General features: G+C 42.9%; 2 protein-coding genes across 2 annotated transcripts in view; one reads left to right on the forward strand and one right to left on the reverse strand.

Annotated features, from left to right (window-relative positions):
* Arg2 (arginase 2) overlaps window positions 1-9,812 on the forward strand; it is a 22,223-nt gene extending 12,411 nt beyond the window's left edge. The window contains exons 4-8 of the mRNA XM_008852161.3: window positions 1,237-1,396; window positions 2,288-2,382; window positions 2,514-2,618; window positions 4,475-4,611; window positions 9,193-9,812. Coding sequence (XP_008850383.1) covers window positions 1,237-1,396; window positions 2,288-2,382; window positions 2,514-2,618; window positions 4,475-4,611; window positions 9,193-9,398 — 703 coding nt within the window. The 3' untranslated portion in view covers window positions 9,399-9,812. The remainder of the gene's footprint in view (window positions 1-1,236; window positions 1,397-2,287; window positions 2,383-2,513; window positions 2,619-4,474; window positions 4,612-9,192) is intronic.
* Window positions 9,626-24,647, reverse strand: part of Vti1b (vesicle transport through interaction with t-SNAREs 1B) — a 22,564-nt gene continuing 7,542 nt past the window's right edge. Inside the window, exons 2-6 of the mRNA XM_008852159.3 lie at window positions 18,506-18,564; window positions 16,768-16,959; window positions 14,184-14,357; window positions 12,066-12,127; window positions 9,626-9,940 (exon numbers count right to left, since the gene is read on the reverse strand). Of these exons, the coding sequence (XP_008850381.1) occupies window positions 9,844-9,940; window positions 12,066-12,127; window positions 14,184-14,357; window positions 16,768-16,959; window positions 18,506-18,564 (584 nt within the window). The 3' untranslated portion in view covers window positions 9,626-9,843. The remainder of the gene's footprint in view (window positions 9,941-12,065; window positions 12,128-14,183; window positions 14,358-16,767; window positions 16,960-18,505; window positions 18,565-24,647) is intronic.

Consider the following 24,647-nt stretch of genomic DNA (forward strand, 5'->3'; position numbering starts at 1 on the left):
AAAAAAAAATCACATATGAGCTTTTACAACTTTCTGATTGTGTGTTGTGCTGGGAATTAAACTTAGTCTCACACACACTAAGGTAAATGCTCCAACACTGAGCTAAATCTGCAGATCTGCTTCCTAATTTTTTTTTTTTTTGTCTTTTTTGAAACAGGGTCTCCCTGTAGCTCCAGCTGGTCCAGACTGGCCTTTGTCTGCCTGTCTCCCCTTGGACACCCAATCACGCTTGCTTTATATGAGCTTTTACAACTTTCTGATTGTGTGTTGTGCTGGGAATTAAACTTAGTCTCACACACACTAAGGTAAATGCTCCAACACTGAGCTAAATCTGCAGATCTGCTTCCTAATTTTTTTTTTTTTTGTCTTTTTTGAAACAGGGTCTCCCTGTAGCTCCAGCTGGTCCAGACTGGCCTTTGTCTGCCTGTCTCCCATGCGACACCACATCCAGCTTGCTTTCTAATTTTCATGTTTAAAAAGTTAATGTGCCAGGCATGGTGGTGCATGCCTTTAATCCCAGCACTTGGGAGGCAGGGGAGGCAGATCCTCTGTGAGTTTGAGGACAGCCTGGTCTACAGAGCGAGTTCCAGGCAGCTGGAGCTACAGGGAGACCCTGTCTCAAAAAGATAAATAAATAAATAAATAAATAAATAAATAAATAAATAAATAAATAAAAGTAAATGTAAGCCAAATGTAGTAGTACACACCTGTAGTCGGTTATTTGGGAAGCTAAGGTGGGAGGACTGCCCAAGCTCCTGAGTTTGAGACAGGCTCAGGGAATACAGCAAGACTCATTTTCAAACAAAAACCATCTAATGTATCAGCTTCATTGAAAGTTAGAATTGGAGGAATTAAGAAGCACTTTTGCAAGTTGTTAATACAGACCACATTAATTAAATTTCACTTGTGGGACAAATGTTAATATTTGAGGTCCTTTTTGACTAGAGGTAAAGGACAAATTAATATAGATATGAGGAGCAGCAATGGCATGTGTCACACTGCAGGAATAGCCAGTCATGAGCACTGACTCTTTAAAGCTTTACCTTTCTATCTAATCCACTTACAAGTTAATCTTTGGGAACTACAACTGAGGGACTTTTGTCTCACCATAACCAAGCTTCAGTCCAGGGCCTGACTTTGCTCTGGGGACAGAGTGTAAGCTGTGTTAGCTAAGGTTATCTGTTATTGGGCATGTCTGCCAAGCAGAGGGCCTTGAAGACTATTTGTTCTTTGCAGCCTGGCAATCGGTACGATTATCGGCCACGCCCGGCACCACCCAGATCTCTGTGTCATCTGGGTTGATGCTCATGCTGACATCAATACACCTCTTACTAGTGTATCAGGAAATATTCACGGACAGCCACTTTCGTTTCTTGTCAGAGAACTACAGGACAAGGTAAGTAGGCCCAATGAGAAGGTAAATGGCTTGCAAAGTTATCCTGGGGTTTCAGGAACCTAGTTAAGATTTGGATGGGTGGGCTAACCTAGTTAAGATTTGGATGGGTGGGCTAACTGTGGCTTAGCACTCCGTTTATAAGGTTACTGAGAGCCAGCCAATTGGTTACATGCTAGGGATATAAAGATGACTAAGGTGTGCTCTCTGTTCTCAGTGAGGTTTGTAATCTCTTAGGAAAATAAGCTTGTAGTGTGGGTAATAACTGCAGTAAAGGACACTTCCACAGATGGGGACTTCTAGGTTTGAGGCTCTTGGGCCACTTTTGGATATTCTGGTTTAGAAGCTAAGTGGCACCATGATTACCTTTGGGAAATATTTTTCTGAGCTCTTCAGAAGATACGGGGATCTGTTATGCAGACTAGAATCTGTATAGCGCTCTACTCTGTGAGAAACCAAGCTAAGCCAGGGCAGATAATTCATTAAAGATTTAGGAAAGACAGTTTGCTAGGCAGAATTCATTTGGCTGTTGGCAACGTGAGATGCCAACTGACCTATGCTTTAAAAACCAAGCTGTAACCAGTTCGGTATGAGCAAAGGGGTGGAAAAAAGACTAATCAGCATATTCCCACCATTTAGGTAGTTAATGAGAAACTAAGACCATTTTAGAAGAACTTTTTTTTCATTCTTCTTGAGAAACCTGTACTTTTTTGCACTTGCCTTTCTGAAACTTGTCCATTTGACAGTTTTCTTTACCAGTTTGGTTATGTCTTGTGTTGCTTTAACCATAGACTGTGGACAGAAGAAAGTGATTGTTCACTCTTGGGAACACATGGTAATTAGCTAGGTAAGACCAAAATTTTTTATTAATTCTACTCATTCCTTTCTCCAAAGGTACCACAACTCCCAGGATTTTCTTGGATCAAACCCTGTATCTCTTCCCCAAATATTGTGTACATTGGCCTAAGAGATGTGGACCCTCCTGAACAGTAAGTTGATGTAGTTGGGTTAACCTTTGGGCCTGTCCGGGCCTATTTGTGTATAAAGGCAAGATTACCCCAAATATACATTTGTTAAAACTGCTTTTTAAACTAAGAAATCTTTCCCTGTATCTCATCAGTTTTATTTTAAAGAACTATGACATTCAGTATTTTTCCATGAGAGACATTGATCGACTTGGTATCCAGAAGGTCATGGAACAGACATTTGATCTGCTGATTGGCAAGTAAGTAATGACCACAAATATCTACTTCTAGGTCCCAGGGGCAGACAGGGAAAACTCAAGAGCCACATGCTTAAGCTGTCTTCTTGAGCACAGTAACTTTACTTTATATTTTTTTAATTTTTATTTTATGTGTATGAGTATGTGTATGAGTATTGCCTGCATGTTGCAAGTGCACCTGTGTCATGCAATGCTGGGTGTTGAATCCTCTGGAACTGGAGTTAGGATGGTTTTTAGCCACCATGTGGGTGCTGGGAATCAAACCAGGATCGTCTGCAAGAGCAGCCAGTGTTCTTAACAGCTGAGCCAACTCTTCAGCCCTGTAACTTTACTTTTAAAATCAAAGTAAAACATGTACATGTAAAATTTTAAGTTCAGAAAGGCATAACACAAAACATTAATCATATTCTTTAAGTCACTGATCCAATCTGTTTCTTATGGACTTTGTTTTTTTTTCTATTTTATAAGCATCTTCTGAGATGAGAGGCCTTCTTTCATTATTCCAGTGATCCCATTCTTTCTAGCCTCATTACTGCTTCATCTGAGTTCTGTATTAAACACAACCACATGCTAGTTTAAACATCATTTGCTCTGGGTGATTAATGTCAGAACTGCCATCTGGTGGTATGTCATTCTGTAAGCTGTTAAGAAATTTAGTTATTTGGCATAAGGGTGCTATAGGTTAGTTTCAGTCACTGGATACCTGTAATCAAATCAGAACTGGAAGATGGTTAAGTTTGCAGACATAAAAATCAGAATTATGCTCAGCTGAAACAACTGTAACCTAGATGTATGGGGGTGCGGGGTTCCGCGGAGCGCCAGCCGCTGGGCATGGCGCCGGTCTCCCTCGCGCCGCTGGGTGCGACGTGGTCCAGGTCTCCTGCGTGCACCTGGGAGTGTGGCGGGTCCCACACCGCGTCTGTCGTTTGGGTCCCGGATCTCCGTGCTGCTGAGGCTTCTGCTACCGGGGCTGGCCTGGTCGGGTCCCATCCTAATTTCACCCGTGCACTTCCTCGAGATGCGAGATCCATCAGCTGCCGGATCTCACGGGAAAGTGCAGGACGGCGAAAGCTAGGGTTCCGTGAGTCGTGGCTTACGAAGAAACAGCTTTCTCCAGAGAGACTGGATAGTAGGCAATAAGACACGGGACTCAGCTTAGTCCGTGTTACAGCTCTTTATTCAGTGACTCAGCTTGGCTCCAAGTCTTAGTGATCCAGCTCCGATTAATTGGGGGAAACCAGGATATTTTATACTGTGGGGGTAGTGGTGAAAACCTTAGCTGATAGGTACATTGTGGGATTCCCTATTTACATGTGGAAGTGGGCTCCTGCCAGGCTGCCAGACTGCAAAGAAAAAGCTGGCAGTTCCTGAGCCGGAGGCCATGTTTCTGTGATGGCTGCTTCAAAAGATGAGTCAGGAAGATGCCGGGAAGGCACCCTGCTGAAAAAGGAATCTCTGCATATGAGGCCGAGCCCATGGGCTATCCGGACATGAAGAGACTGCTACTTTACACAACAGGGGTCCCCAACATAGATGAAGATAAATTAGAGCACCAGAGCCCAGCCTCAAGGAAGTTCCCTCTACTGTCAGTTACTAGTGTAAGAGGCACTGCTAATGTCCAGAGTAACCCAGAAATATGCATTGAAGTTTGAGATATGTAGAACAAATGGAAATATCACAAGTACTGTGTAGAAAGTTAGTATGTTATTCTTAATAATTTTCAGTAATAGAAAACCTAGAAATATGCTGAATTAACAAAGTACCAGGACCAGCAGGACACAATTTAGGAGTTGCAATCATGGAAAGAATGAGACTACAAGCATTACCAGATATATATTCTCTGTCCATTTCCCTTCCAGAAGACAAAAGCCAATCCACCTGAGTTTTGATATTGATGCATTTGACCCTAAACTGGCTCCAGCCACAGGAACCCCTGTTGTAGGGGGACTGACCTACAGAGAAGGCATGTATATTACTGAAGAAATACACAATACAGGTATGTAGCTGTCAGCTCTGCAAACTCCAAATGTAAATATGCTGAAACCTCTTGCCTGCAGGGGAGCTGTTCTAGTGTATCACTGCAGACTTTGTTTTTGGTTAAACTTTTATAGGCCAAAATCATATGGCCAGGTTAGTAGAAGATGTAGATACTCAGAGGTATGTTTGAGTTTGGATTGTACCAAAATATGCTAAGATAAGATTAAGTAGGAGATGATGTCTCCTCACACACTAACTTGTAAGTATAGACTGCCAAACTGATGCTGTGTCTATGCTATCTAAAGGCAGAGTGAGAGAAAGCCAACAGTAGCTAATTTTCACTCTAATATTAAGGGGTTATTGGTTCACTGGGAGTTGGAAATTTGGATTTAAGCTTATCATGTACTTTTTTTTTTTTTTTTGATAGGGTCTCATGTAGCCCAACTGGCTTGAGACTCACTATGTAGATGAAGAAAGCATGACTTTTTACTTCTTATCCTCCTGTCTTTACCTCCTAAGTGCCAGGACTACAGTCATGGTTCACAACCAGTTTTTAAGAAGATCTCTTGAACCGGGTGTGGTGACACACATCTTTAATCCCACCACTGAGGAGGCAGAGGCAGGTGGATCTCTGTGAGTTTGAGGCCAGCCTGGTCTACATAATGAGTTCTATGTCAGCTGGGGCTACAGGGAGACCCTGTCTCAAAAAGACCTTTAAAAAAAAAATCTCTTGAATAGAAAAAAATTTTGATGTAAGTACACAGGCATGCATGTGGAAGTCAACCTTGTGTGTGGTTCCTCAGGTGCTTCCTGGGTCTCTTACTGACCTGAACTCAAGGGTTAGGCTAACCTGGCTGGCTCATGGGCCCCAGGGATTCTGTTTCAGCCTCCTTAGCACTAGAGCTACAAGCATATGGCACCATACCTGGCTTCTATGCGTAGGTTCTAGGGATTAAACTCAGGTTCTCAAGCTTATACAATAAGCATGTTACTGAATGAGCTATCCCCTCAGTCCCCATAGACAGTATCTTTTTTCTTTTTTATAAATATTTTATTATTTTTATTTTATGTATATGAGTGTATTGCTTGCATGAAGATAAGTACACCCGTGTCGTACAATGCCTGTGGAGGACAGAAGAGGCCATCAGATCCCCTGGAACTAGAGTTACAGACAGTTGTTAGCTGCCATGTGGGTGCTGGGATTTGAACCTGGGTCTTCTGCAAGAACAACCAGTGTTCTTAACCACTGAACCATCTCTCTAGTCCCATCTTTTTTTTCTTTTCAATCTAAGATAAGCCTTATTAGGAACTTTAATATGGAGGAACTTGTTAAAACTTTCCATAGGAGGATACAGTTGGATGAACGGCTGATAGAGGATTAAAAAAATATTAGACTACAGCCGGGCATGGTGGTTGCACGCCTTTAATCCCAGCACTCGAGAGGCAGATGGATGTTTGTGAGTTCAAGGCCAGCCTGGTCTACATAATAAGTTCCAGGACAGCTGGGGCTACAGGGAGATCCTGTCTCAAAAAGACCAAAAAAAAGAATATTAGACTATCAAGCATGGTTATCAGGGAATTAATGCCCCAAACTCAGTTATTTGTTTAGTTTCCATTTCTATCAGAAAGTTTCTGGCTACTTAAATTGACCTTCCTTTTAAAATGTAAATAAATGGGGCTGGAGAGATGGCTCAGTGGTTAAGAGCACTAGATACTCTTGAAGAGGACCCAGGTTCAATTCCCAGCACTTACATGGCAGCTAACAACTGTCCGGAACTCCAGTTCCGGGGGAATCCAACACCTTCTTCTGACCTCCTTGGGTACTGGGTAATAAGGGTGCACTTATCTACATGCAGGCAATACACTCATGCACATAAAACAAAATTAAAAAAATAATGTAAATAAATGCCACACGATACTGCTTCAGTAATCGTGCCATGAAATTGGGGGGCAGACAGAAGCACAGAGACCCCAGATTCAAAGGCCAAGAGCCATAAGCAACCCTTTTTGTTTTTGTTTCATTTTAAGACAGGGTCTTACTATGTAGTCTTGTCTGGCCTCAAATTCACAAAGATCTACTTGCCTCTGCCTCCAAGTGCTGGGATTAAAGGCATGTGTCACCACACCTGGCAAGGAACCTCTTAAAAAAAAAAAAAAATTTTTTTTTAAATTTACTTAAAAGACAGGCAGATCTCTGTAAGATCAAGGCCAACTTGGTCTACATAGCAAGTTCCAGGCCAACTGGGGTTACAAGGAAACCTTGCCTCAAAAAAAAAAAAAAAACAAAAACAAATTATAGTATGTGAGTGTGTGTATGTGTGTCTGTGTTTTATATGCATACCTGGGTACAAACATGGATGTTAGGACAATTTATGGGAGTCTACTTTTTCCACAATGTATGTCCTAAGGACTCAACTCAGGTGGTCAGGCTTGGCAGCAAAAGCCATTTCACTAGTGTTATAAGAAACCTTTGACTAGCTGGGATGCAAATGGGTATTGAGTCCTACAGCCTGCTAGAGCCTTAGGTAAGAATTGCCTGTCAGATCTGACAACAGGAAGACAGCTTTGTTCTCAGACTCATAATCATAAATATTGTCAGTAGTCTTTGAGATAAAACAAAGAACCCTTCACTTTGCTTCACTCAGAAGGGGTTAATAACATTAGCAAGTAGCTGTGATGGTGTATACTGTGTCTCCCCGTCTACTGCTGTAGTATTGTTTTATTAAAGACTGATATGACACAGTCCACAAGGCAATTTGCTTAAATTAACTTGCTAACTTTCAAAAAGACAGTAGCCTGGAAACATAGGTAATATGGTTTGTTTGTTTGTTTATTTATTTATTTATTTATTTATTTATTTTTGGTCTTTTTGAGACAGGGTCTCCCTGTAGCCCCAGCTATCCTGGAACTCACTATATAGACTAGACTGGCCTTGAACTCACAAGAGATCTGCCTGCCTCTGCCTCCTGAGTGCTGGGATTTAAGGTGTGCACCACCACGCCCAGCGATAGTATGTATTTTTGATAGTGCAAACCCTCCCTTTTTTTTGGTGGCCCCAGCTGTCCTGGAACTTGCTCTGTATACCAGGCTGGCCTCAATCTCACAGAGATCTGCCTGCCTCTGCTTCCCAAGTGCTGGGATTAAAGGTGTGTACCACCTGCAAACCCTCTTGGTTACTACTCTGGGGACATGCTAAAGGTGTTGAGTTTAACCAATGAGTATGAGTCACAAATCACTAGGGACATAGGTCAAAGTGGAGGAAATGATGACAATGCAATGGTAACATTATAGTTTTGTACAATACACTCAATTATGTATTACTAAGAATGTAAGAAACATTGAACAGATTTGATGGCACTGAGCAAGCATATCATGTACCATGATGTAGTATCCATAAACCATTAGGTATATTCTAGACTTTATAGCCACCCTAATATTCTTAAATACTTTGTTCTTGAATTCTAGTTTGTTCAGATCCCTCTTTAAGAGGCAGAGTAACTAAATAGTAAATTAAAAAAAATCTCAAGGGAAGTAGGCCAGGTAAGGGGGATAGATGTGGAGGGCATATCTGTATAGGTTCTTCCCTTCCCCTCAGCCCATTCCAGGACAAAGAAACAGTGCTGAGAACTCGGACACAAGTTCTTGAACCTTCACAGAAGGCAATGAGAAATCAAATTGAATCAATGAACAAATAGTTGACCTTCCTTTGACCAAGTGCCAAGATGCTGGGGGCCGAAAAAAAAAATGTGTTGTACATGGAACCTGTTCTTAGAACTTGGTCATGAAAGTCTGGGCCATTCAGGAAGCTAAGGCAGGAGGATTGGGAGTTTGAGGTCAGCCTGGGACACACAGCAGGACCCTGTCTCGTAACAAAAATAAAGTTTGCAGTAATAACTATACATCAGAGCATGTGGGATGGTACCTTAAGAGATACAGATAGTGGGACTAGGGAGATGGCTAAGTGTTTGGAAAAGTGCTTGCTGTACAAACTTTAAGACCTGAGTTTGGATCCCCAGAAGCCACATAAAGCCAGATGACCTAGTATAAGCCTACAATCCCAGTCACTTCTGTGGCTGACGTGGGAGATGAAGATATAAGAATCCCTAGAAGCTTGGGGCCAACTAGCATGATGTATGCGGCAACTAACAAGAGACCTTGTCTCAAACTGAAAGGAGTGAGGACCCGACACCCCAGGTTGTCCTTTCATCTCCACATGTGCACTATGGCACATGCATGTACATATACTTCCCATGCACAAAAGGATAAAAAAAATGTACTGGTAGGGCTTGAGATGAAGCTCAGTGGTAACACGTGTGCTCAGTGTGCATAATTTGGGTTTAATACTTAACTTTGGGGGAAAACCCAAAACAACAACAAAAATCCCAAATAGATAGTGCCAAAGAGGCCAACAGTTTGGCTTACTGCATTAGCTGAATAGGGATAGATTTCATTATCTTAAAGGCTTCTTTCAGCCCTAAACTCATGGACAAGAGGATGGGGGGCAAAGGGCTTTCTGACAGTAGGTAACTTTATAGTGGAAAATGACTTATGTGGAACAACCGGGAACTTTCTAAAGTCTTCTCCTACCTTCTTGTTCTAGGGTTGCTGTCAGCACTGGATCTTGTTGAAGTCAATCCTCATTTGGCCACTTCAGAGGCAGAAGCGAAGGCTACAGCTAGCCTGGCAGTGGACGTGATTGCTTCAAGTTTTGGTCAGACAAGAGAAGGAGGACACATTGTCTACGACCAACTTCCTACTCCCAGTTCACCAGATGAATCAGACAGTGAAGAACGTGTAAGAATTTAGGAAATACTGTACACTGGCACCTTTTACAGTGGGCACTCCAGAGTTGCAAGGCATTTAAAGGGACAGATATTAAATGGTTGTCTGGGTCAATATTGCCTTAATGAGAACATCTGTGTACTCTCACAGTTGTAAAAATTTCCTTTCCCCATTTTGTTAACCAATACTACTACTGTAAATGTATTTGGATTTTTGCAGTTTACAAGGCATTAATATGTTATAATACTATGTAAATTTGAAGAAGTCATAAACAGCATTTATTACCTTGGTATATCATACTGGTCTTGCTGTTCCTTCACATTTGTGTGGTTTTCCATTGCCCTCCCTTCCACAGTCTGGCTATACAATACATTCTTGAACTGTAAGCCTACAGCAGCAGTTTTATATCCTAACACCACTCATTCTCAGAGCCAAGATTCTGGTCCACAATCCCTTCTCGACAAGAAGTTCAATGGCTTCGAAAGAATTTGTAATACACCAGACCGACCAGGATGGCCAGCTCCAGTAAGATGACGATGGAAAGCAGCAGCTTGTTGGTTATCACTCTACAAAGAAAGCAGAATAGACAGCAGTGAGTCTGGATGACCTTATTTCTTGCTGTTCCTAACACTGGACACAAACTGAGCTTTTGTTTGTTACCACAGCCACTTAGCAGTTAAGTACTCAAAGTTCTTTGGCCAGTGACAATTTGCAATGTTCTTCAGCTATAAATCAGGGATAGCACTGAGTAGCCACAGGAACGTGGGAAACCAGGACAATATCAAAGCATAAAAATGGTTTCTTGATTCTAACTTCCTCAACTTGTTATTTCTGTTGTTTAAAACATCATTAGCTCACCATGCAGAGCCACATCAGTTACACATAGAGCTATAAGTACAGGTTGGAAGGTTTAGGTAGACCCTTTGTATCAAAGTTACTCATGGCTGGGTCCTGCTTTTAGGACAAGTAACTAGAAGCCTTGGGTATGGTTTTTCAATCTTGTAAACGTCTTCCCTTCTTACTCTTCCCCATTTCTCCCTCTGCTCTGCTACCCAGCTAACCCTGATTCAAAAAAATTTACCACTTTTTTTATACAAAGAATGTAATTTTGGATTATCTGGTTTCTCCTTATTTCACAAGGAATTTTCTACTGTTTAGGTAAGCTACTCCAACTGCTAGTTCCACAAATGGATTGTTGTAGTTCATGTTCAGTCACATATAGGACACACCATTCCCAGTTTCAACCCCAGTAGCAATACAACCTGGATTTGCTGTTAGTACTTAAGGTTTTATTTGTTTTATTTATTTATATATGTATGTAGGTAGGTATGTTTTTTGAGACACGGTCTTCTTACTCTACAGCCTAGGTGGGCCTTGAACTCAGAGATCCACATGCCTCTGCATCACCATGCCTGGCCAAGGTTTTTTTTTTGTTGTTGTTGTTGTCTTTTTGAGACAGGGTTTCTCTGTAGCCCCAGCTGGCCTGGAACTCACTATGTAGTCCAGGCTGGCCTTGAACTCACCGAAATCTGCCTGCCTCTGCCTCCCCAGTGCTGGGATTAAAGGCGGATGCCACCACACCCAGCCAAACACTTGATTTGTAAGTTGATAATGCTTAGTGCTTGCTTTGGGCTATGCTTAACTTTTCATTCATGGGAGTCAGGGCCTTTTCTTGGGGTCCTGTCTTGTTAGCAAGTAGTCCTTTTTTTTTTTTCTGGTCTTTTTTGAGACAGGATCTCCCTGGTAGCCCCAGCTGACCTGGAACTCACTATGTAGACCAGGCTGGCCTTGAACTCACTATGTAGACCAGGCTGGCCTTGAACTCAGATCTGCCTGCCTCCACCTCCCAAGTGCTGGGATTAAAGGCCTGAGCCACCATGCCTGGCCCAGATCTTTTTCAAAAGAACTACTTGCTACTGGGCATGATGGTGCACACCTTAGTCCCAGCGCTTGAGAGGCGGATCTCTGAGATCAAGGCCAGACTGGTCTACATAATGAGTTCCAGGCCAGCTGGGGCTACAGGGAGACTCTGTCTCAAAAAGACCGAAAAAAAAAAAAAAAAAAAAAAAAAAAGGACGACTTGCTAACAAGACAGGGCTCCCAGAAAAGGCCCTAACTCCCATGAAAAGTTAAGCATGAAAAGTTAAGCATAGCCCAAAGCAAGCACTAAGCATTATCAATTTACAAATAAAGTGTTTACAGACCTTTTTCAAAGAGTATAAAAGTTCTATTCCATTTGTCTTCCCTAAGTACTGTAATTGCACCTGTGCATGTAGTGCCTGTGGAGAACAGCAGGCGTTTGATTCCCTGGAACTGCAGTTAGAGGTAGCTGTCAGCCACCATGTGGCTACTGGGAACTGAACTCCAGTCCTCTGCAAAAGCAGCCAGTGTTAGGCACTGAACCATCTCTCCAGCTTCCACCCCACCCCAAGAAATATAAACTGAAATTAAACACGGTTTCAGTAGACAGGGTTCCCACTACCTTAAGTAGGAACAATACATAATTATAACAAAGGATTTTATCCTGGAATATAAAACTGTATTTCTTCTTAGATGTTAAGTGTTGGGAGGACTATGCAATATCAAGCACTAAAGTGATTTTATTAGGACATTTTTTAAGTCACCGTTTTAAGCTTTCTTAGTTGAAAGACGTTTCAAGAAATAAAAATTTTGTGATTGTTTGAAACTTACTTTCTAGACATGGAGCGGAGAATCTTTCGACTTTTGCTCAAGTTTTCATTTGTGTTTACCAGCTGAGAAGAGAAAAGAACAATTATTTCCTTCTCATTTCAAAAGGATGTCCTATATATAATTGAACTTTCCTAAACTAACAGTAGGCATAAAAGGTCTATGCTAAAAAATGCAAAAAAAAATCATATGAATATAATAGCTTTAACTATAAGGAAAAGTACCTAGAAAGGACAAGATGTTTTAGTGCTGAGGAGGCCTGGAAATCATTATATCCCAATGTTTCTGTGGGGGGCAGGTGGCTAAAACTGAACTAATCCTTTACTTTAGCTACTCAAAATAGGAAGGCTTCACCTATATCTGGCCAGTGACTGTAATGTAAGCCTTGAATTTCATCAGCCAAATACTAGGAGAGTCTTGTGAGCTGTGTTTACTTTTGAGATCCTGGGGTTTTGTTTTTTTCCCCCTTATCTGTTTGAGGTAGTTATCCTGAATGGTGAAAGGAATTAGTCCTATTGAATCCTTCCCATTTGATTACCTGTTACTATCTAGTTAGCTGAAGGATAGTTCAATGATGTTCTCTGCTCTGTGTTTCCATTGCCCAGTGGCTTCAGTGAATTGATCCCTCAGCTCAATCTTTGGTGTTTAAATTCAGCCAATCTACGTAGTATATTCAAAACTCAAAACCCAGGCTATCTGTTAGCAAGTGGCATTCTCTAGGGCTTGCCTTGAAGTTAGCACTTTATTGTGAATTCACTGAAGAGGATCGCTAACTTTAAAGATGGGAGACTTGTAGCTAATATGTACAAGAAAATCTCCCCAAATCCTCACAATGAGCTAGTTAGTATTTTCCTATCTTCAGTTCAGATTTCCCTCTGGACAAATATTAAGAATTTAACATTCCGGCCAAGTGTGGTGGCGCACGCCTTTAATCCCAGCACTCAGGAGGCAGAGGCAGGCGGATCTCTGTCGACATAGTGAGTTCCAGGACAGCTGGGGCTACAGGGAGACCCTGTTTCAAAAAAGACCAAAAAAAAAAAAAAAAAGAATATAACATTCCACAGGTAAATGACTTATTTTTAATAAAACATTAATTTTAATTAATCCACTTACATAAAAGAAAATAAGTTACTTTTCAAAACCTCTTAAAGTCACAGTAGACTAGAGAACTAACATCGTTATTATTTGACCTATACAATGATCCAACTTACCTAGGCTAACAGAACTGAAGTATAATATCAGTCACACTTTTTAAATTTTTTCAATTTATGTTTATTCTGAGTGTTTTGCCTGTATGTATGTAAGTGCACCTGGGCATGCAATGCCTGGGGAGGTCAGAAGAGAGTGCTGGATCCCCTGGAATTATGGATGGTTGTTAGCCACCCTGTGAGTGCTGGGACCCAAACCTGGGTCCTCTGGAAGAACAGCCAGTGCTCTTAACTGCTATGCCATCACCACAGCCCAGTGATACTAATTTTTGACATGTGGAAAAAATAGCCTTTGTTCTAAATGACAAGGTCTTATAAATAGACAGTGTTTTCATAATGGAAAAAATCCCACTAGATATTAATAAAGCAAGAAATAGACTGGCATAAATCAGACCCTTCAGAAACAAAGTAAAACAAAAACTTCTAATGACATCTAAGTCTTAGGGACAAAATTACTTGTGTGTATGTGTGTACTGTATGTGCACATTTCACAGATGTAGGTACAGATGGAGAGGTCACTCCTCATGTGTCTTCCTGGATTGCTCTAAAACGGTCTCTCAATGGACCTGGCTAGGCTGGCTAGCCAAACAAGCTCCAGGGATCTATCTCCAACCCTTCTTCCCCAGCACTGGGGTTACAGATGGACAAGTTGCCACCTGCCCAGCTTTTACAGATCTGAACCCAGATCCTCCTGTTTGCATGGCAAGTACTTTGCTGATGGAATCTCCCTGGCTCTGCAAAATTACTTCTAGAGGAGGTTCTCTTAGCTAAGTAATTTAAAAATTAAGAAAAGTGTAACCTTAAAAAAAAAAAAGATTCCCTAAATTCAGAACTGCAACTGCTGTAGTTACTGGGTTTAGTATGGTTCCTGGGTGTGGAAAACCCACCTACTTTACCCAGTGCCCAGACTTACTCTGCTCTTGGTACGTTCCAACTGTTCTCGTTGCTCCCCCAGCTCTTCTATGATTTCTGAACCAATTTGGTCAGTTTCCGCGGCAATCCGATGAGAACGCTCAATGCTTTGGGTGGCCCGGTTCAGGCTTTCAGTGCCTTGTAGAAGCAATGTCCTTTGAGACTGTAGCCGGTTCTGATGGGAGTATGGAAGGAAGTGTTAGACATCTTCCATTATAAATTTATTGCCAATACATTCCTTATGACTCTGTTCTTGTGTAAAACGGATACAGTGTGCAATAATTTCCATTATAGTTGTCCCTTTGTATGTGCAAGGCACTGGCTAGTCTAGGACACACCTCTCTCCTATTCTGAAATCTAGGGATGCTGAAGTCCCACATTAAAATAGTGTAGTATTTGCACATTACTTATACACCTCCCATATACATTAAATCCTCTTTAGATTGCTTATAATACTTGATAAAGTGTAAATGCTATATAAATAGTTATTAATGGCTTAAGGGAATCATGAGAAGAAAAAGGTCAGTAGATATCCTATACAGATGAATTTTTTTCAAAGATTTTATTTGTGTGCATATGTATGTGTTCATACATGCTTGCATGCACAAAGGCACAAGTGTATGTCTCTGCACATGTGTCTGTGGGTGCCCAGAAGGGCCAAAAGGGAGTGTCAGCAGATTTCTTGGAACTGGAATTACAGGAGACTATGAGCTGCTTGATGTGGGGGTTAGGATCAGAACTCTAGTCCTCTGATAGGGCATTATGCATTTTTAACTGCTGAGCTATCTCTTCAGGCCCCAGGTGCAATTTTTGTTTGTTTGTCTTAGATAGGGACTCCTATGTAGCCCTGGATGGCCTGGAACTCTGGGTAGACCAGGCTGGCTTCAAACTCAGAGATCAACCTGCCCTCTGCCTCCAGAGTACTGGGATTAAAGCTGTAAGCCAGCATACATGATTCCCCAGAATATTATTTTTAGTATTTTGTTTTTTTATTTTTATGTGTATTGCCTGCATGTATGTTAAGTGCACCCATGTCATGCAATGCCTATAGAGGTCAGAAGAGGGCATTGGATTCCCTGGAATTGGAGTTAAGAATGGTTGTTAGCTGCCATATGGGTGCTGGGAACTGAACCCAGGTCCTCTCCAAGAACAGATAGTGCTCTTAACCACTGAGCCATCTGTCCAATCCCAATGGATGAAATATTTAAAAAAATTTTTTAAAATCCAAGGTTAGTTGAGTATTCAGATACAACCGACCAACTGTGCTTTCAAGATAGAATCAGAGATTCTAATGAACTGTAAGATCCTATTCAAGGTCATAGGCTAAAGTAGGACCTGAAATCCAGTCAAAAGGAACACAGTATCTGCCATTTGACTGCTTGTTATGTAAGTGAGGCAATGGAAGACTAAAAAATTGGAACATTTTCCCCATGGGCCAGTTGAAATTCATCATAGACATGTGCTTCATTTTACTGACAACTTCAGAGAGTGAGTACTCAGATTGGGAGGTGCAGGAATGACCCAATAATGCAAACAGCTTGCACCTCTAATATATTTATTTAATGTTTATTCATTTTTGTTTTGAGACAATCTCATTTTGTGTCACAGATTGGCCTCAAACTTATCATGACCTCCTGGCTCAATCTCCCAAGTACAGGAACTACAAGTGTGTGCCATCATGCCTGGCTAGCCTTTAATAGTACCTGTATTAGCTGCTGGGCTATCTTGCTATTAAAATAACAGAAAGCTTGGATTTATTTTTGTAACAATACTCTGATAAGTTACAAACCTAACTGATGCCAGGTGTGGTGGCACCTGCCTTTAATCCCAGCACTTGGGAGGCAGAGGCAGGTGGATCTTTGTGAGTTCAAGGCCAGCCTGGTCTACAAAGTGAGTTCCAGAATAGCTGGGGCTACAGGGAGACCCTGCCTCAAAAAGACAAAAAAAAAAAAAAAACAAACAAAAAAACCTAATTGACCAGCTACTTAGAAGGTTAAAATGGGAGGATTATTTAAGCCTAAAAGCAGACACAGATCTCAAAAACAGAACTAAAACTTAAACCTAATTTTGGAGGGCATGCCAGAAAAAGTGATTCTAAAATTTATATGAAAGAATGAAAGTTGAAGAAGAAAAGGAATTAGATCAACAGGTCAAAATATAGGGTGTAGATAAGAACAGATAACACTGCCAGGCATGGTAGCACACACCTTTAATCCAAGCACTTGGCAGGTGGATCTCTCCGAGACTGAGGCCAGCCTGGTTTACATAGCCAGGCCAGTTGGGGCTACAAGGAGACTCTGTCTCAATGCCCCATCCCCATAGGTAATAGTCACATATTGTTAAAAACAAATTATTATTCTATATCTATACACGCATATGAACACAAAGAAATCTAAGTAAGTATATGGTTTCGAAAGATTTGAACTAAAAAGAGCAGGTACTGGAGGGAAGAAGGGGAAGGAAATGCAGGAGAAGATAACCCCCCCCCCAAGACTCCAATATGCACTGATAACATCAAGTATATTCCATGATCTATCTAATTCTTATACCACAAACTCTTAAAGGAGGAGGAAGCTAACACTTACCATATGCTCATTCTCTAAGGCATATGTGCCATACTTCGGGTCTCCTCGGCCTGCAGCTGTGGCTGTCAAAGGTGTATTTCTCACCTCGCGGTGGAGTTTGGCAAGGTCCTTCCTGTAGTTTCGAAGCTTAGTCATCATAGGGTTACGGAAAGATAGGGGTGCATACCGTAGTTCTTCCTCCATCTCTGCCAGCTACGAAGACAGAAAGGAATGAGTAGATAGCCTGGTTCTCCCCCTCAGCTGGGGTATGCTTGTTTGAACTCATCAACCACAGGCTACCCTAAATAATACTCAGCCATGCATTCTATGAGGCCACAAATACCACATTCACTTCAAGTGCCATTCACTCAAAGTGTTATGTGGATAGAGTGACATCTCAGTCAGTAAAGTGCTTGCTTTACAAATATGAGGATCTGAGTTCAGTCCCTCAGAACATATGTAAATAAAGCTGGGCATGGTAGCATATGCTTGTCATCCCAGTGCTGAGGAGGTGGAGACAGGTGATCCCTGGGGCTCTCTGGCTAGCCAGTTTAGCTTACTTGGCAAGTTCCAGGCCAGTGAGAGACTGTGTATCTCAAAAAGAAAAAGAAAACCAAGGTGGAGAGAGCCTGAAAAATGATACCTAAGGTTGACCTCTGTCCTCTATATGCATGTGCACCCACATACACATGTGCACACCCCCCCACATGAACACACATAAACACAAGTATGTGATAAATGAATAAACTACTGGGTAGCTCAATGGTAAGTGCTTACCTACCAATACCAAGCACATGTAAGAAACTGGCACCTATACCTAATCCTGCAAATAAACACACACGCCACCATGAACAGTTGAGCTATATTTTCTGTGACAGTAAGTTTAGCAAAGGTCAGTAACTGATCTTTAAAAAGTATTTACTATTTTTATTTTATGTGCACAAGTGTATTGTCTGCATGTGTGTAAGTGCACTCATGTCATGCAATGCCTGCAGAGGTCAGAAGAGGGTGTTGGATTCCCTGGAACTGGAGTTACAGATGGTTGCTAGCCACCATGTGGGTGCTGGGAACCGAACCCAGGTCCTCTGCAAGAACAGCCAGTGCTCTTAACTGCTGAGCCATCTCTTCAGCCCCCAGTAACTAATGTTAATGGTCAGTTTCAGTAAAGGAATGGGAATGCCCTTACTGCTCATGTCAAAATTATCAAAGGCTTGTATTTCAGGAGTCTTCAAATTTTACCTATTTGTGTTGTTAAACCCCTGCAATACCCATTCCTACTAAGTTAACTTCACTTAAGTGTGATGGCTAATGTTATGAACTTGACAGAACCTGAATCACCTAGGAGACAAGCCTCAGGACACACCTGAGGGATTATCTAGGTTAGCCCCTGGGGAATTATCTTGATTGCATTACTTAAGGTAGAAAGACATGCCCACTCCTGGACTGCTAAGGGGAGAAAGGGAGTTGGGCAGCTCCATGCATTTGCTGCTCTGTGTTACTTCACAGACCAGTTGCTTCGAGGTCCCACTGCCTTAACTTCCTTGCCATGATGAACTGTACTCTCATTACCCATTCTTCCTCAAGTTGCTTTTGTCAGAGTATCTTATTACAGCAACAGAAGAGAAACTAAGACAGTAAGAAACAGTCAAGATCAGTAGACAGGAAAAGGTAATCTATGATCAAGTCATAGTATTCATAGTATGATTTCTAGAAAAGACCAAACCAAATAGAAGAAATAAGACCTTGCCCCTGTTCTCACCGTTTCATTTGCTTCCTGTTGTTTTTCATCAAAGTCTCTGACCAACTTCTTCTTCTCTTCTAGAAAAGAGAGGTAAATTTCAATCATTTCTGCTGCCACACATTTGTAGAACCATTCCTTCTGTTCAGGATAATCTCCCCATTCCTCTCCAGCAGTAATACTTAGCCATCCCTAAAAGGCTTTACAAATGTATTGGGACTTGCTGCCACAGTGCCCAAAGAGGAGGCTGTTACTACTGGCATTACTACTGAGGACAAGGTCCTGTATAACAATTATTTGGTCCCAAAGCCAATAGCATACCAAAAACAGGTTTGTTTTTTTTTCAATTTTTCAATTTTATTATTTTTTTTGTGTGTGTGTTTGAGTGTTTTGTCTGCATGTAGTTTTAAGTGCATCACATGCACGGAATGCCCAGAGAGGCCAGAAGAGGGTGCTGGATCCTCTGGAACCATAGTTACAGATGGTTGTTAGCAGCTACACAGGTGTTGGGAACCAAACCCTGGATCCTCTGGGAGAGCAGCCAATGCTCTTAACCACTGAGCCATCTCTCCAGCCCCCTTCTACAGGTTTAATAATCATTTTCACCATTTTCTCCTCCCCATCCTCACTAAGGAACAGGTACACTTTCATAGATAAACATGTTTACCAGTACTGGGTTCCCACAGTGAATCACTTCTATATTAATCCTAAACTACTCCTGTTTTGCAAAAAAAACCCTCAAAATTCACCACTTCTGCTCACTGGCATGGCACTTTTTTTCTCCCTTGTGGTAGCATGGATAATGACTTACATGGTAAGACTGTCATTTCCCTTTCAGTCCTTCCCATGTCATTTTAATTTCTGAATTTATTTATTAAGATAAGTTTTCACTATGTTACCGGGTTGGCTTCAAATATGCAATCCTTCTGGCTTAGCCTCCCAAGTGCTAGAACTAGAGGTGAGCACAACTACACCTGGCTGGTTTTGTCTTTCATAAAAATTACTGTCTTCCCTCTTAGCAATAATAGAACAAGCTTCAGCTTCAAAGCAATAATATCTAAGGAAACAAGTACTATTTTTGACTTCACTATGTTTCTTTTGATCATTTATAGTACGGAGACTTTCCACTTAAAACATACCAAGTTTCGTTTTTAAGTAACTATATTAAACAAGCGTAATTTACATGAGCAAACTGATAACTAACAGTGAAAAAGGCATGAGACATAGCAAAAATTAAGGTGCTTTGAATGTTGTCACCTGATAAACCATCATATACAGAGAGCCCTGGTTAGTCAGGGGGTTAGGTTCTGGTATCAGTGTTGGGCTTGCCTTAACATGAAAGCATGGGCAATTTTCTTCATCTGTTTAAGACCTGATCTCTTTCTTTGGTGATAAAATGAGGAAGTAGATCATTTGTCTTTTTTTTTTTTTTTTTTGAGACAGGGTTTGTAGTTCCAGCCAGCTGGCCTTGAACCTGCAGAGATGTGCCTGCCTCTGCCTCCCAAGTGCTGGGATTAAAGGTATGTGCCACCATGCCCAACTGACTCATTTTTTTAAAATAAAACTCTCCTTTAATAGGAGGAAAAGTTGTTACTGTATTTTCTTTCAAATGTCCTTACAAAACCCTGAAGTTTCACGTGTCTCCCTGCTGCCTGCCTGATTTTTAAAAAATGTATGCATTCACCTGGCATGGTGGCACAAGCCTTTAATTCCAGCACTCAGGAGGCAGAGGCAGGCAGATCTCTGTGAGTTCGAGGCTAGTCTAGTTTACCTAGTGAGTTACAGGATAGCTGGGGTACATGGAGACCCTGTCTCAAAAAAAGACCCCCCGACTCCCAAATAGTATGCATTCATACTGAATATTCTTTCTGGAAACCTCACATATAATCTATTTATTACCATAAAGTTACTATAGCAGGAGGCCTCCAAAGATGGCATGGACCCAGAGCCCTGGGATTCAGCGAGAATTCACTTCACTTCTTGGTCCACAAATAGCCTGCCAAAAGGAGCCTATGCCTCTGTACCCTGCTCGCGAGCCAAGTGACTGCGTGGCTGACTAAAGGGACTTGGGGGCGGAGAAAGGGAGATATAAGGTGTGCCTCCTGCTGTATTAAACGAGGCTGCAGCACCTTGCCTAGTGCTTGCTTCTACCCAACTCCCAGGGTCTGTGTTGTGACTCTGCACCTCTTGCCCCCCCAATCAGCAGGGGACCTGATCCAGGTTAGGGTCTTCACAGCTGGCTTGAGGAGAACCCGCAATACCTGGCACCTGAACAGGGACTCCTGCCCTCGGTTCGTTCGGTAAGTAGGCCCCTGGATTTGTCTGTTTCTTTGGCTGCTCGAGGGGAAGCGAGTAGGCCCCTCCTCTGTCCCCTCCACCCTGTCTGTCGTCTTTATTGTAGGACTAGTTTGTTAGATCAGGGAGGCACACACTGCCATGTGGTCCCGAAGCCCACAACGGCACCTCCCCCCCATCTCGGCTCGTCCCGGTGAGTTCACATAAGGGCTGATCTACCCCGAACTCAGAGCCCAGGCTTCAGGTCACGCTGTTGCGTGTCTCGGAGACACAGTGTGAGCATACGGCTGGAGGTGTCATGGCCTCCAGAAGTCCCTCACTGAGCACAAGACATTTGGATCCAATACACCTCGGTAGTCACACTAGTCTTGTACCTTTGTGGCGAATTCCGCTTCATAAGACCTTCCCACAATGGGAAATTTAAATCCACAATGTAGGGAACCACAAATGGCAGCACTCCAGGTGCTCCTTAAAACCAGAGGGTTGAAAGTGAAACCAAAAGATATCGAACACTTTTGTGATGAATCCATTAATTTCGCTCCGTGGGTCTCCCCTGAAAACATGTGGGACCCTGATACGTAGATGTGGGTCCTCTTCCTGGCCCAAAAAAGGGAGGTTGGGTCAGGGATCACTTGCATCATTTGTACTGATCCTCCTAGCCATCATTGCTAGCCTTAAATCCTCCTCTCCTGAGGAAGTCATCTTGGCCCACAACAAACACTGCTGGGAGCAATCTAGTGTAGATCTGGCTATTACCTTGACTCCTGACCTCCCAGACCAGGAGGTGGACGCAGCCTCTAAGCCCACTTCCAATAAGGAAGGAGCTCCTTTGCCTATATCTCAGGATACTCTCCTAGAGCTACCATGCCCAGAAATTCCCCCGCCCCATTACCTGTGGAAGTAGTTACCCCACCCTCAGTAACCATCCTGCCTCTTCCCCTGCTAACATGCCCCTCCCTCCTAGACCGCCCTCCTTAAAGCTTCACCTGCCTTTGCCTGCATTTCCGGTTAACATTGTTGTCGGCATTTCCGGTTAACAGTTAACGTTGGCCCCGATGCGGCGCAGCGTCCATGGCTGCCCACCCCACTCACTGACCTTGTTCTTATCCGCAAGGCAGCTGAGCAATCGGGCCCTGACTCCCCATATTTCAAACAGGTTCTTCGCCAGTGGTCCTTACATTTACAAATCCACTATGATTGGTATAGCTTACTAAAGGCAGTATTAGAACCCTCAGTTTTTCTAAACTGGCATGCAGTCTATGACGATCAGGCTGAAAACCAGGCACGCCTAAATCTCCAATATGGTCTCAACATTACGTTGGACATGCTCATGGGACATGGACAATATACTGACCCAATCTCCCAGTCTACTATTGGCCTCCATGCCTATTTTCAACAAGTTTCTGACTTGGCCTTTAAGGCCCTTAAATGTTGCTCCCCCTGTGATCCACAAGTCTTTTTCCACAATTTGATTCAACAGTCAGGAGAGTCCTTCACGGACTTCCTTACCTGTGTCACCGAGGCAGCAGAGCAGAGGGTGGAGTCTGGACCCACCTGAGAGGTGCTTATCAAACAATTAACTTGGGAGGGACTAAACATAACCTGTCCGCAATGAGACCCTAAGACGGGCCCTATTGAGGCTTTGACTGCCTCCCTGGAGACTCTTTTGTCTCAAGGAAAAACCGCCCACTTTGGCACACTGGAAGGCTGCTGGAACTGTGGGGGGCTTGGCCACTTTCGTAGCCACTGCCCAAGAGGTACAGCCCACCCCAAGACTCGCTGCCTCAAGTGCAAAAGAGGGTTCCATTGGGCTAAAGACTGTAGGTCACAGCCTCAACTGGACTTGGCTCCTTTAAATTCCACCTGGGGTGCCCCTCAGCCCCACCCACAAGAGGGGAAACGAGACAGATATTATGGACTCTCCCAATCCTCAACCACTCCCCACTAATGACCCTGTTATACTCTTGCCCTTATCGCTTCATTCCCCAGCCTACCCCACCCTCTATTCAACTAATTCTATGCTTGGCCTCCCCACTATGGACCAAGTTACTTCCTGGGAATCACTCAATGGCTCCTGGCCCCTAAATAACTCTCTGTGCTTCACTACCAACAACGCATCCTCATGCATTGGGCTGTTCAACCTGACTGTCCAAGATTATGCTGGCAGTGCCTCCTTGCGTTACATGCTTAAACTCCAGGGCCTTACCTTCAACAACACTGATGTAACCTCGGTCCTCGCTGCACTGGGGACAATAATAACAGGGGAGGTGGAGGGGACCGCCACCCCTCTACCATTTTGCCCTACTATTCTATGCCCACTGCTTCCCAACTGCCCACGCACATGCTCTGCTCCCTTGCACCCTTTTTCCTCACGCTCCCTATACCTTGGCAGAGATGCCACCCTAAGCTCAACCATGCCATCCCTCCCTTTTGCTGCTTCAGCCGCTCCCCTTCTAATCACCCCCTAGGATCTTGGAGACAACTGGCCCCCACCTATCCCTGCGGCATTAGGATCTTCCATACCAACCGCGAATCAATACTCGGTGACTGGGACCTCTGTGGTCCACACGCCTGCATGGACATGAGGCCGTTATTGGCACAGCAGGGCCTTCAGCTTTCCAACGGCACTTACACTAACACCAATCCCTCTACTTGCGCTGAAAACAAAATCTTTACATCCATTGATCACATGACATCCTGGCCCCCCCACCCCCATTTGCATGCGGCCCCCATTTGCCTTATTGCTAGCCAATGTTACCTCCAACCCTCGGGGCGAACTCAACTGCTCCGATACCAACACCACCTGTGTACTGGCGGCCTGCTGGAACCATCCAGCTCACATAGTTCTCTTTATGTGTGAACCTGCGGCCCTTTGGGTTCCAGTCACCAATGCAACCCACTTCCACACTGTCACCCTTATAGAGCAGACAGCCTTGTCACAAGCCCCCTGCTTAAAATAGGATTTCGGGGTCACTGCCACTCTCATCTCAGCCATCATCCTTGCATTAGGGTCGGCCGCCACCACTGTGGTGGCTATCACCCAATCCTCCACTACTGTGGAGACACTCAACAAGGCCGTGTCCAAAACCTCCTCTACCTTTCACACTCAGTCCCTTATCAATTAGCATCTTCACCAGGCAATTAATATGTTACAAAAACAAATTGATCTCTTAAGTGAAGAGCTGGCAATTACCAAAGACATGGCTCTGCTAGCTTGTGACCCTCACTTTAGGTCACTTTGTCTCACCCCCTATAAAGCACAAAATATTACTGAAGTGCGCCTATACTCATGCACTATATTCACGGCCACTGGAATCAAAAGTTTCTTAATTACTCTATATTACTAATTAATCAAATTATTGCTCTAAATTATACCCATGCCCCCACACTGGACATCAATTCAGGATTCTTAGAGAAAATATGGTCTAATCTGAAAGCACTGTTTGACCCATCTTGGATCGTCACTTACCTACTCCTGACAAGCATAATTATTCTTCTCTTTCTACTTCTCAAATGCCCTGTTCTTCGTTCCCAGTCAGAAAAAATTCAATCACTTGGTGTATCAGGCCCTCAGCTACATGAAGATGATTTCAACCTGCCCTATGCAGCCCGACAGACTTGGCTTGTACAAACGTATGAGGCCTCCTACAGATAATTCCCCACCTTGACTGATCCCCTGGGACGATACCCCTTGGAGGTACTGAAAAAAATGTAATCAACCAATCTGGGAATTAGACAGTAAAATAAACAAGTTGTCATTGCTTTAACCACCCACAGACAAAAGCATCTCTAGTCAAGATTTGAAGGATTTGCTCTCTGAAAAATCAGAGGTGAGAAAAGAGATTTAAAAAGAGTAGAATTTTTATTC

This window comes from Nannospalax galili, unplaced genomic scaffold (assembly GCF_000622305.1).
Source record: "Nannospalax galili isolate Female #2095 unplaced genomic scaffold, S.galili_v1.0 scaffold285, whole genome shotgun sequence".
Lineage (NCBI taxonomy): Eukaryota > Metazoa > Chordata > Mammalia > Rodentia > Spalacidae > Nannospalax > Nannospalax galili.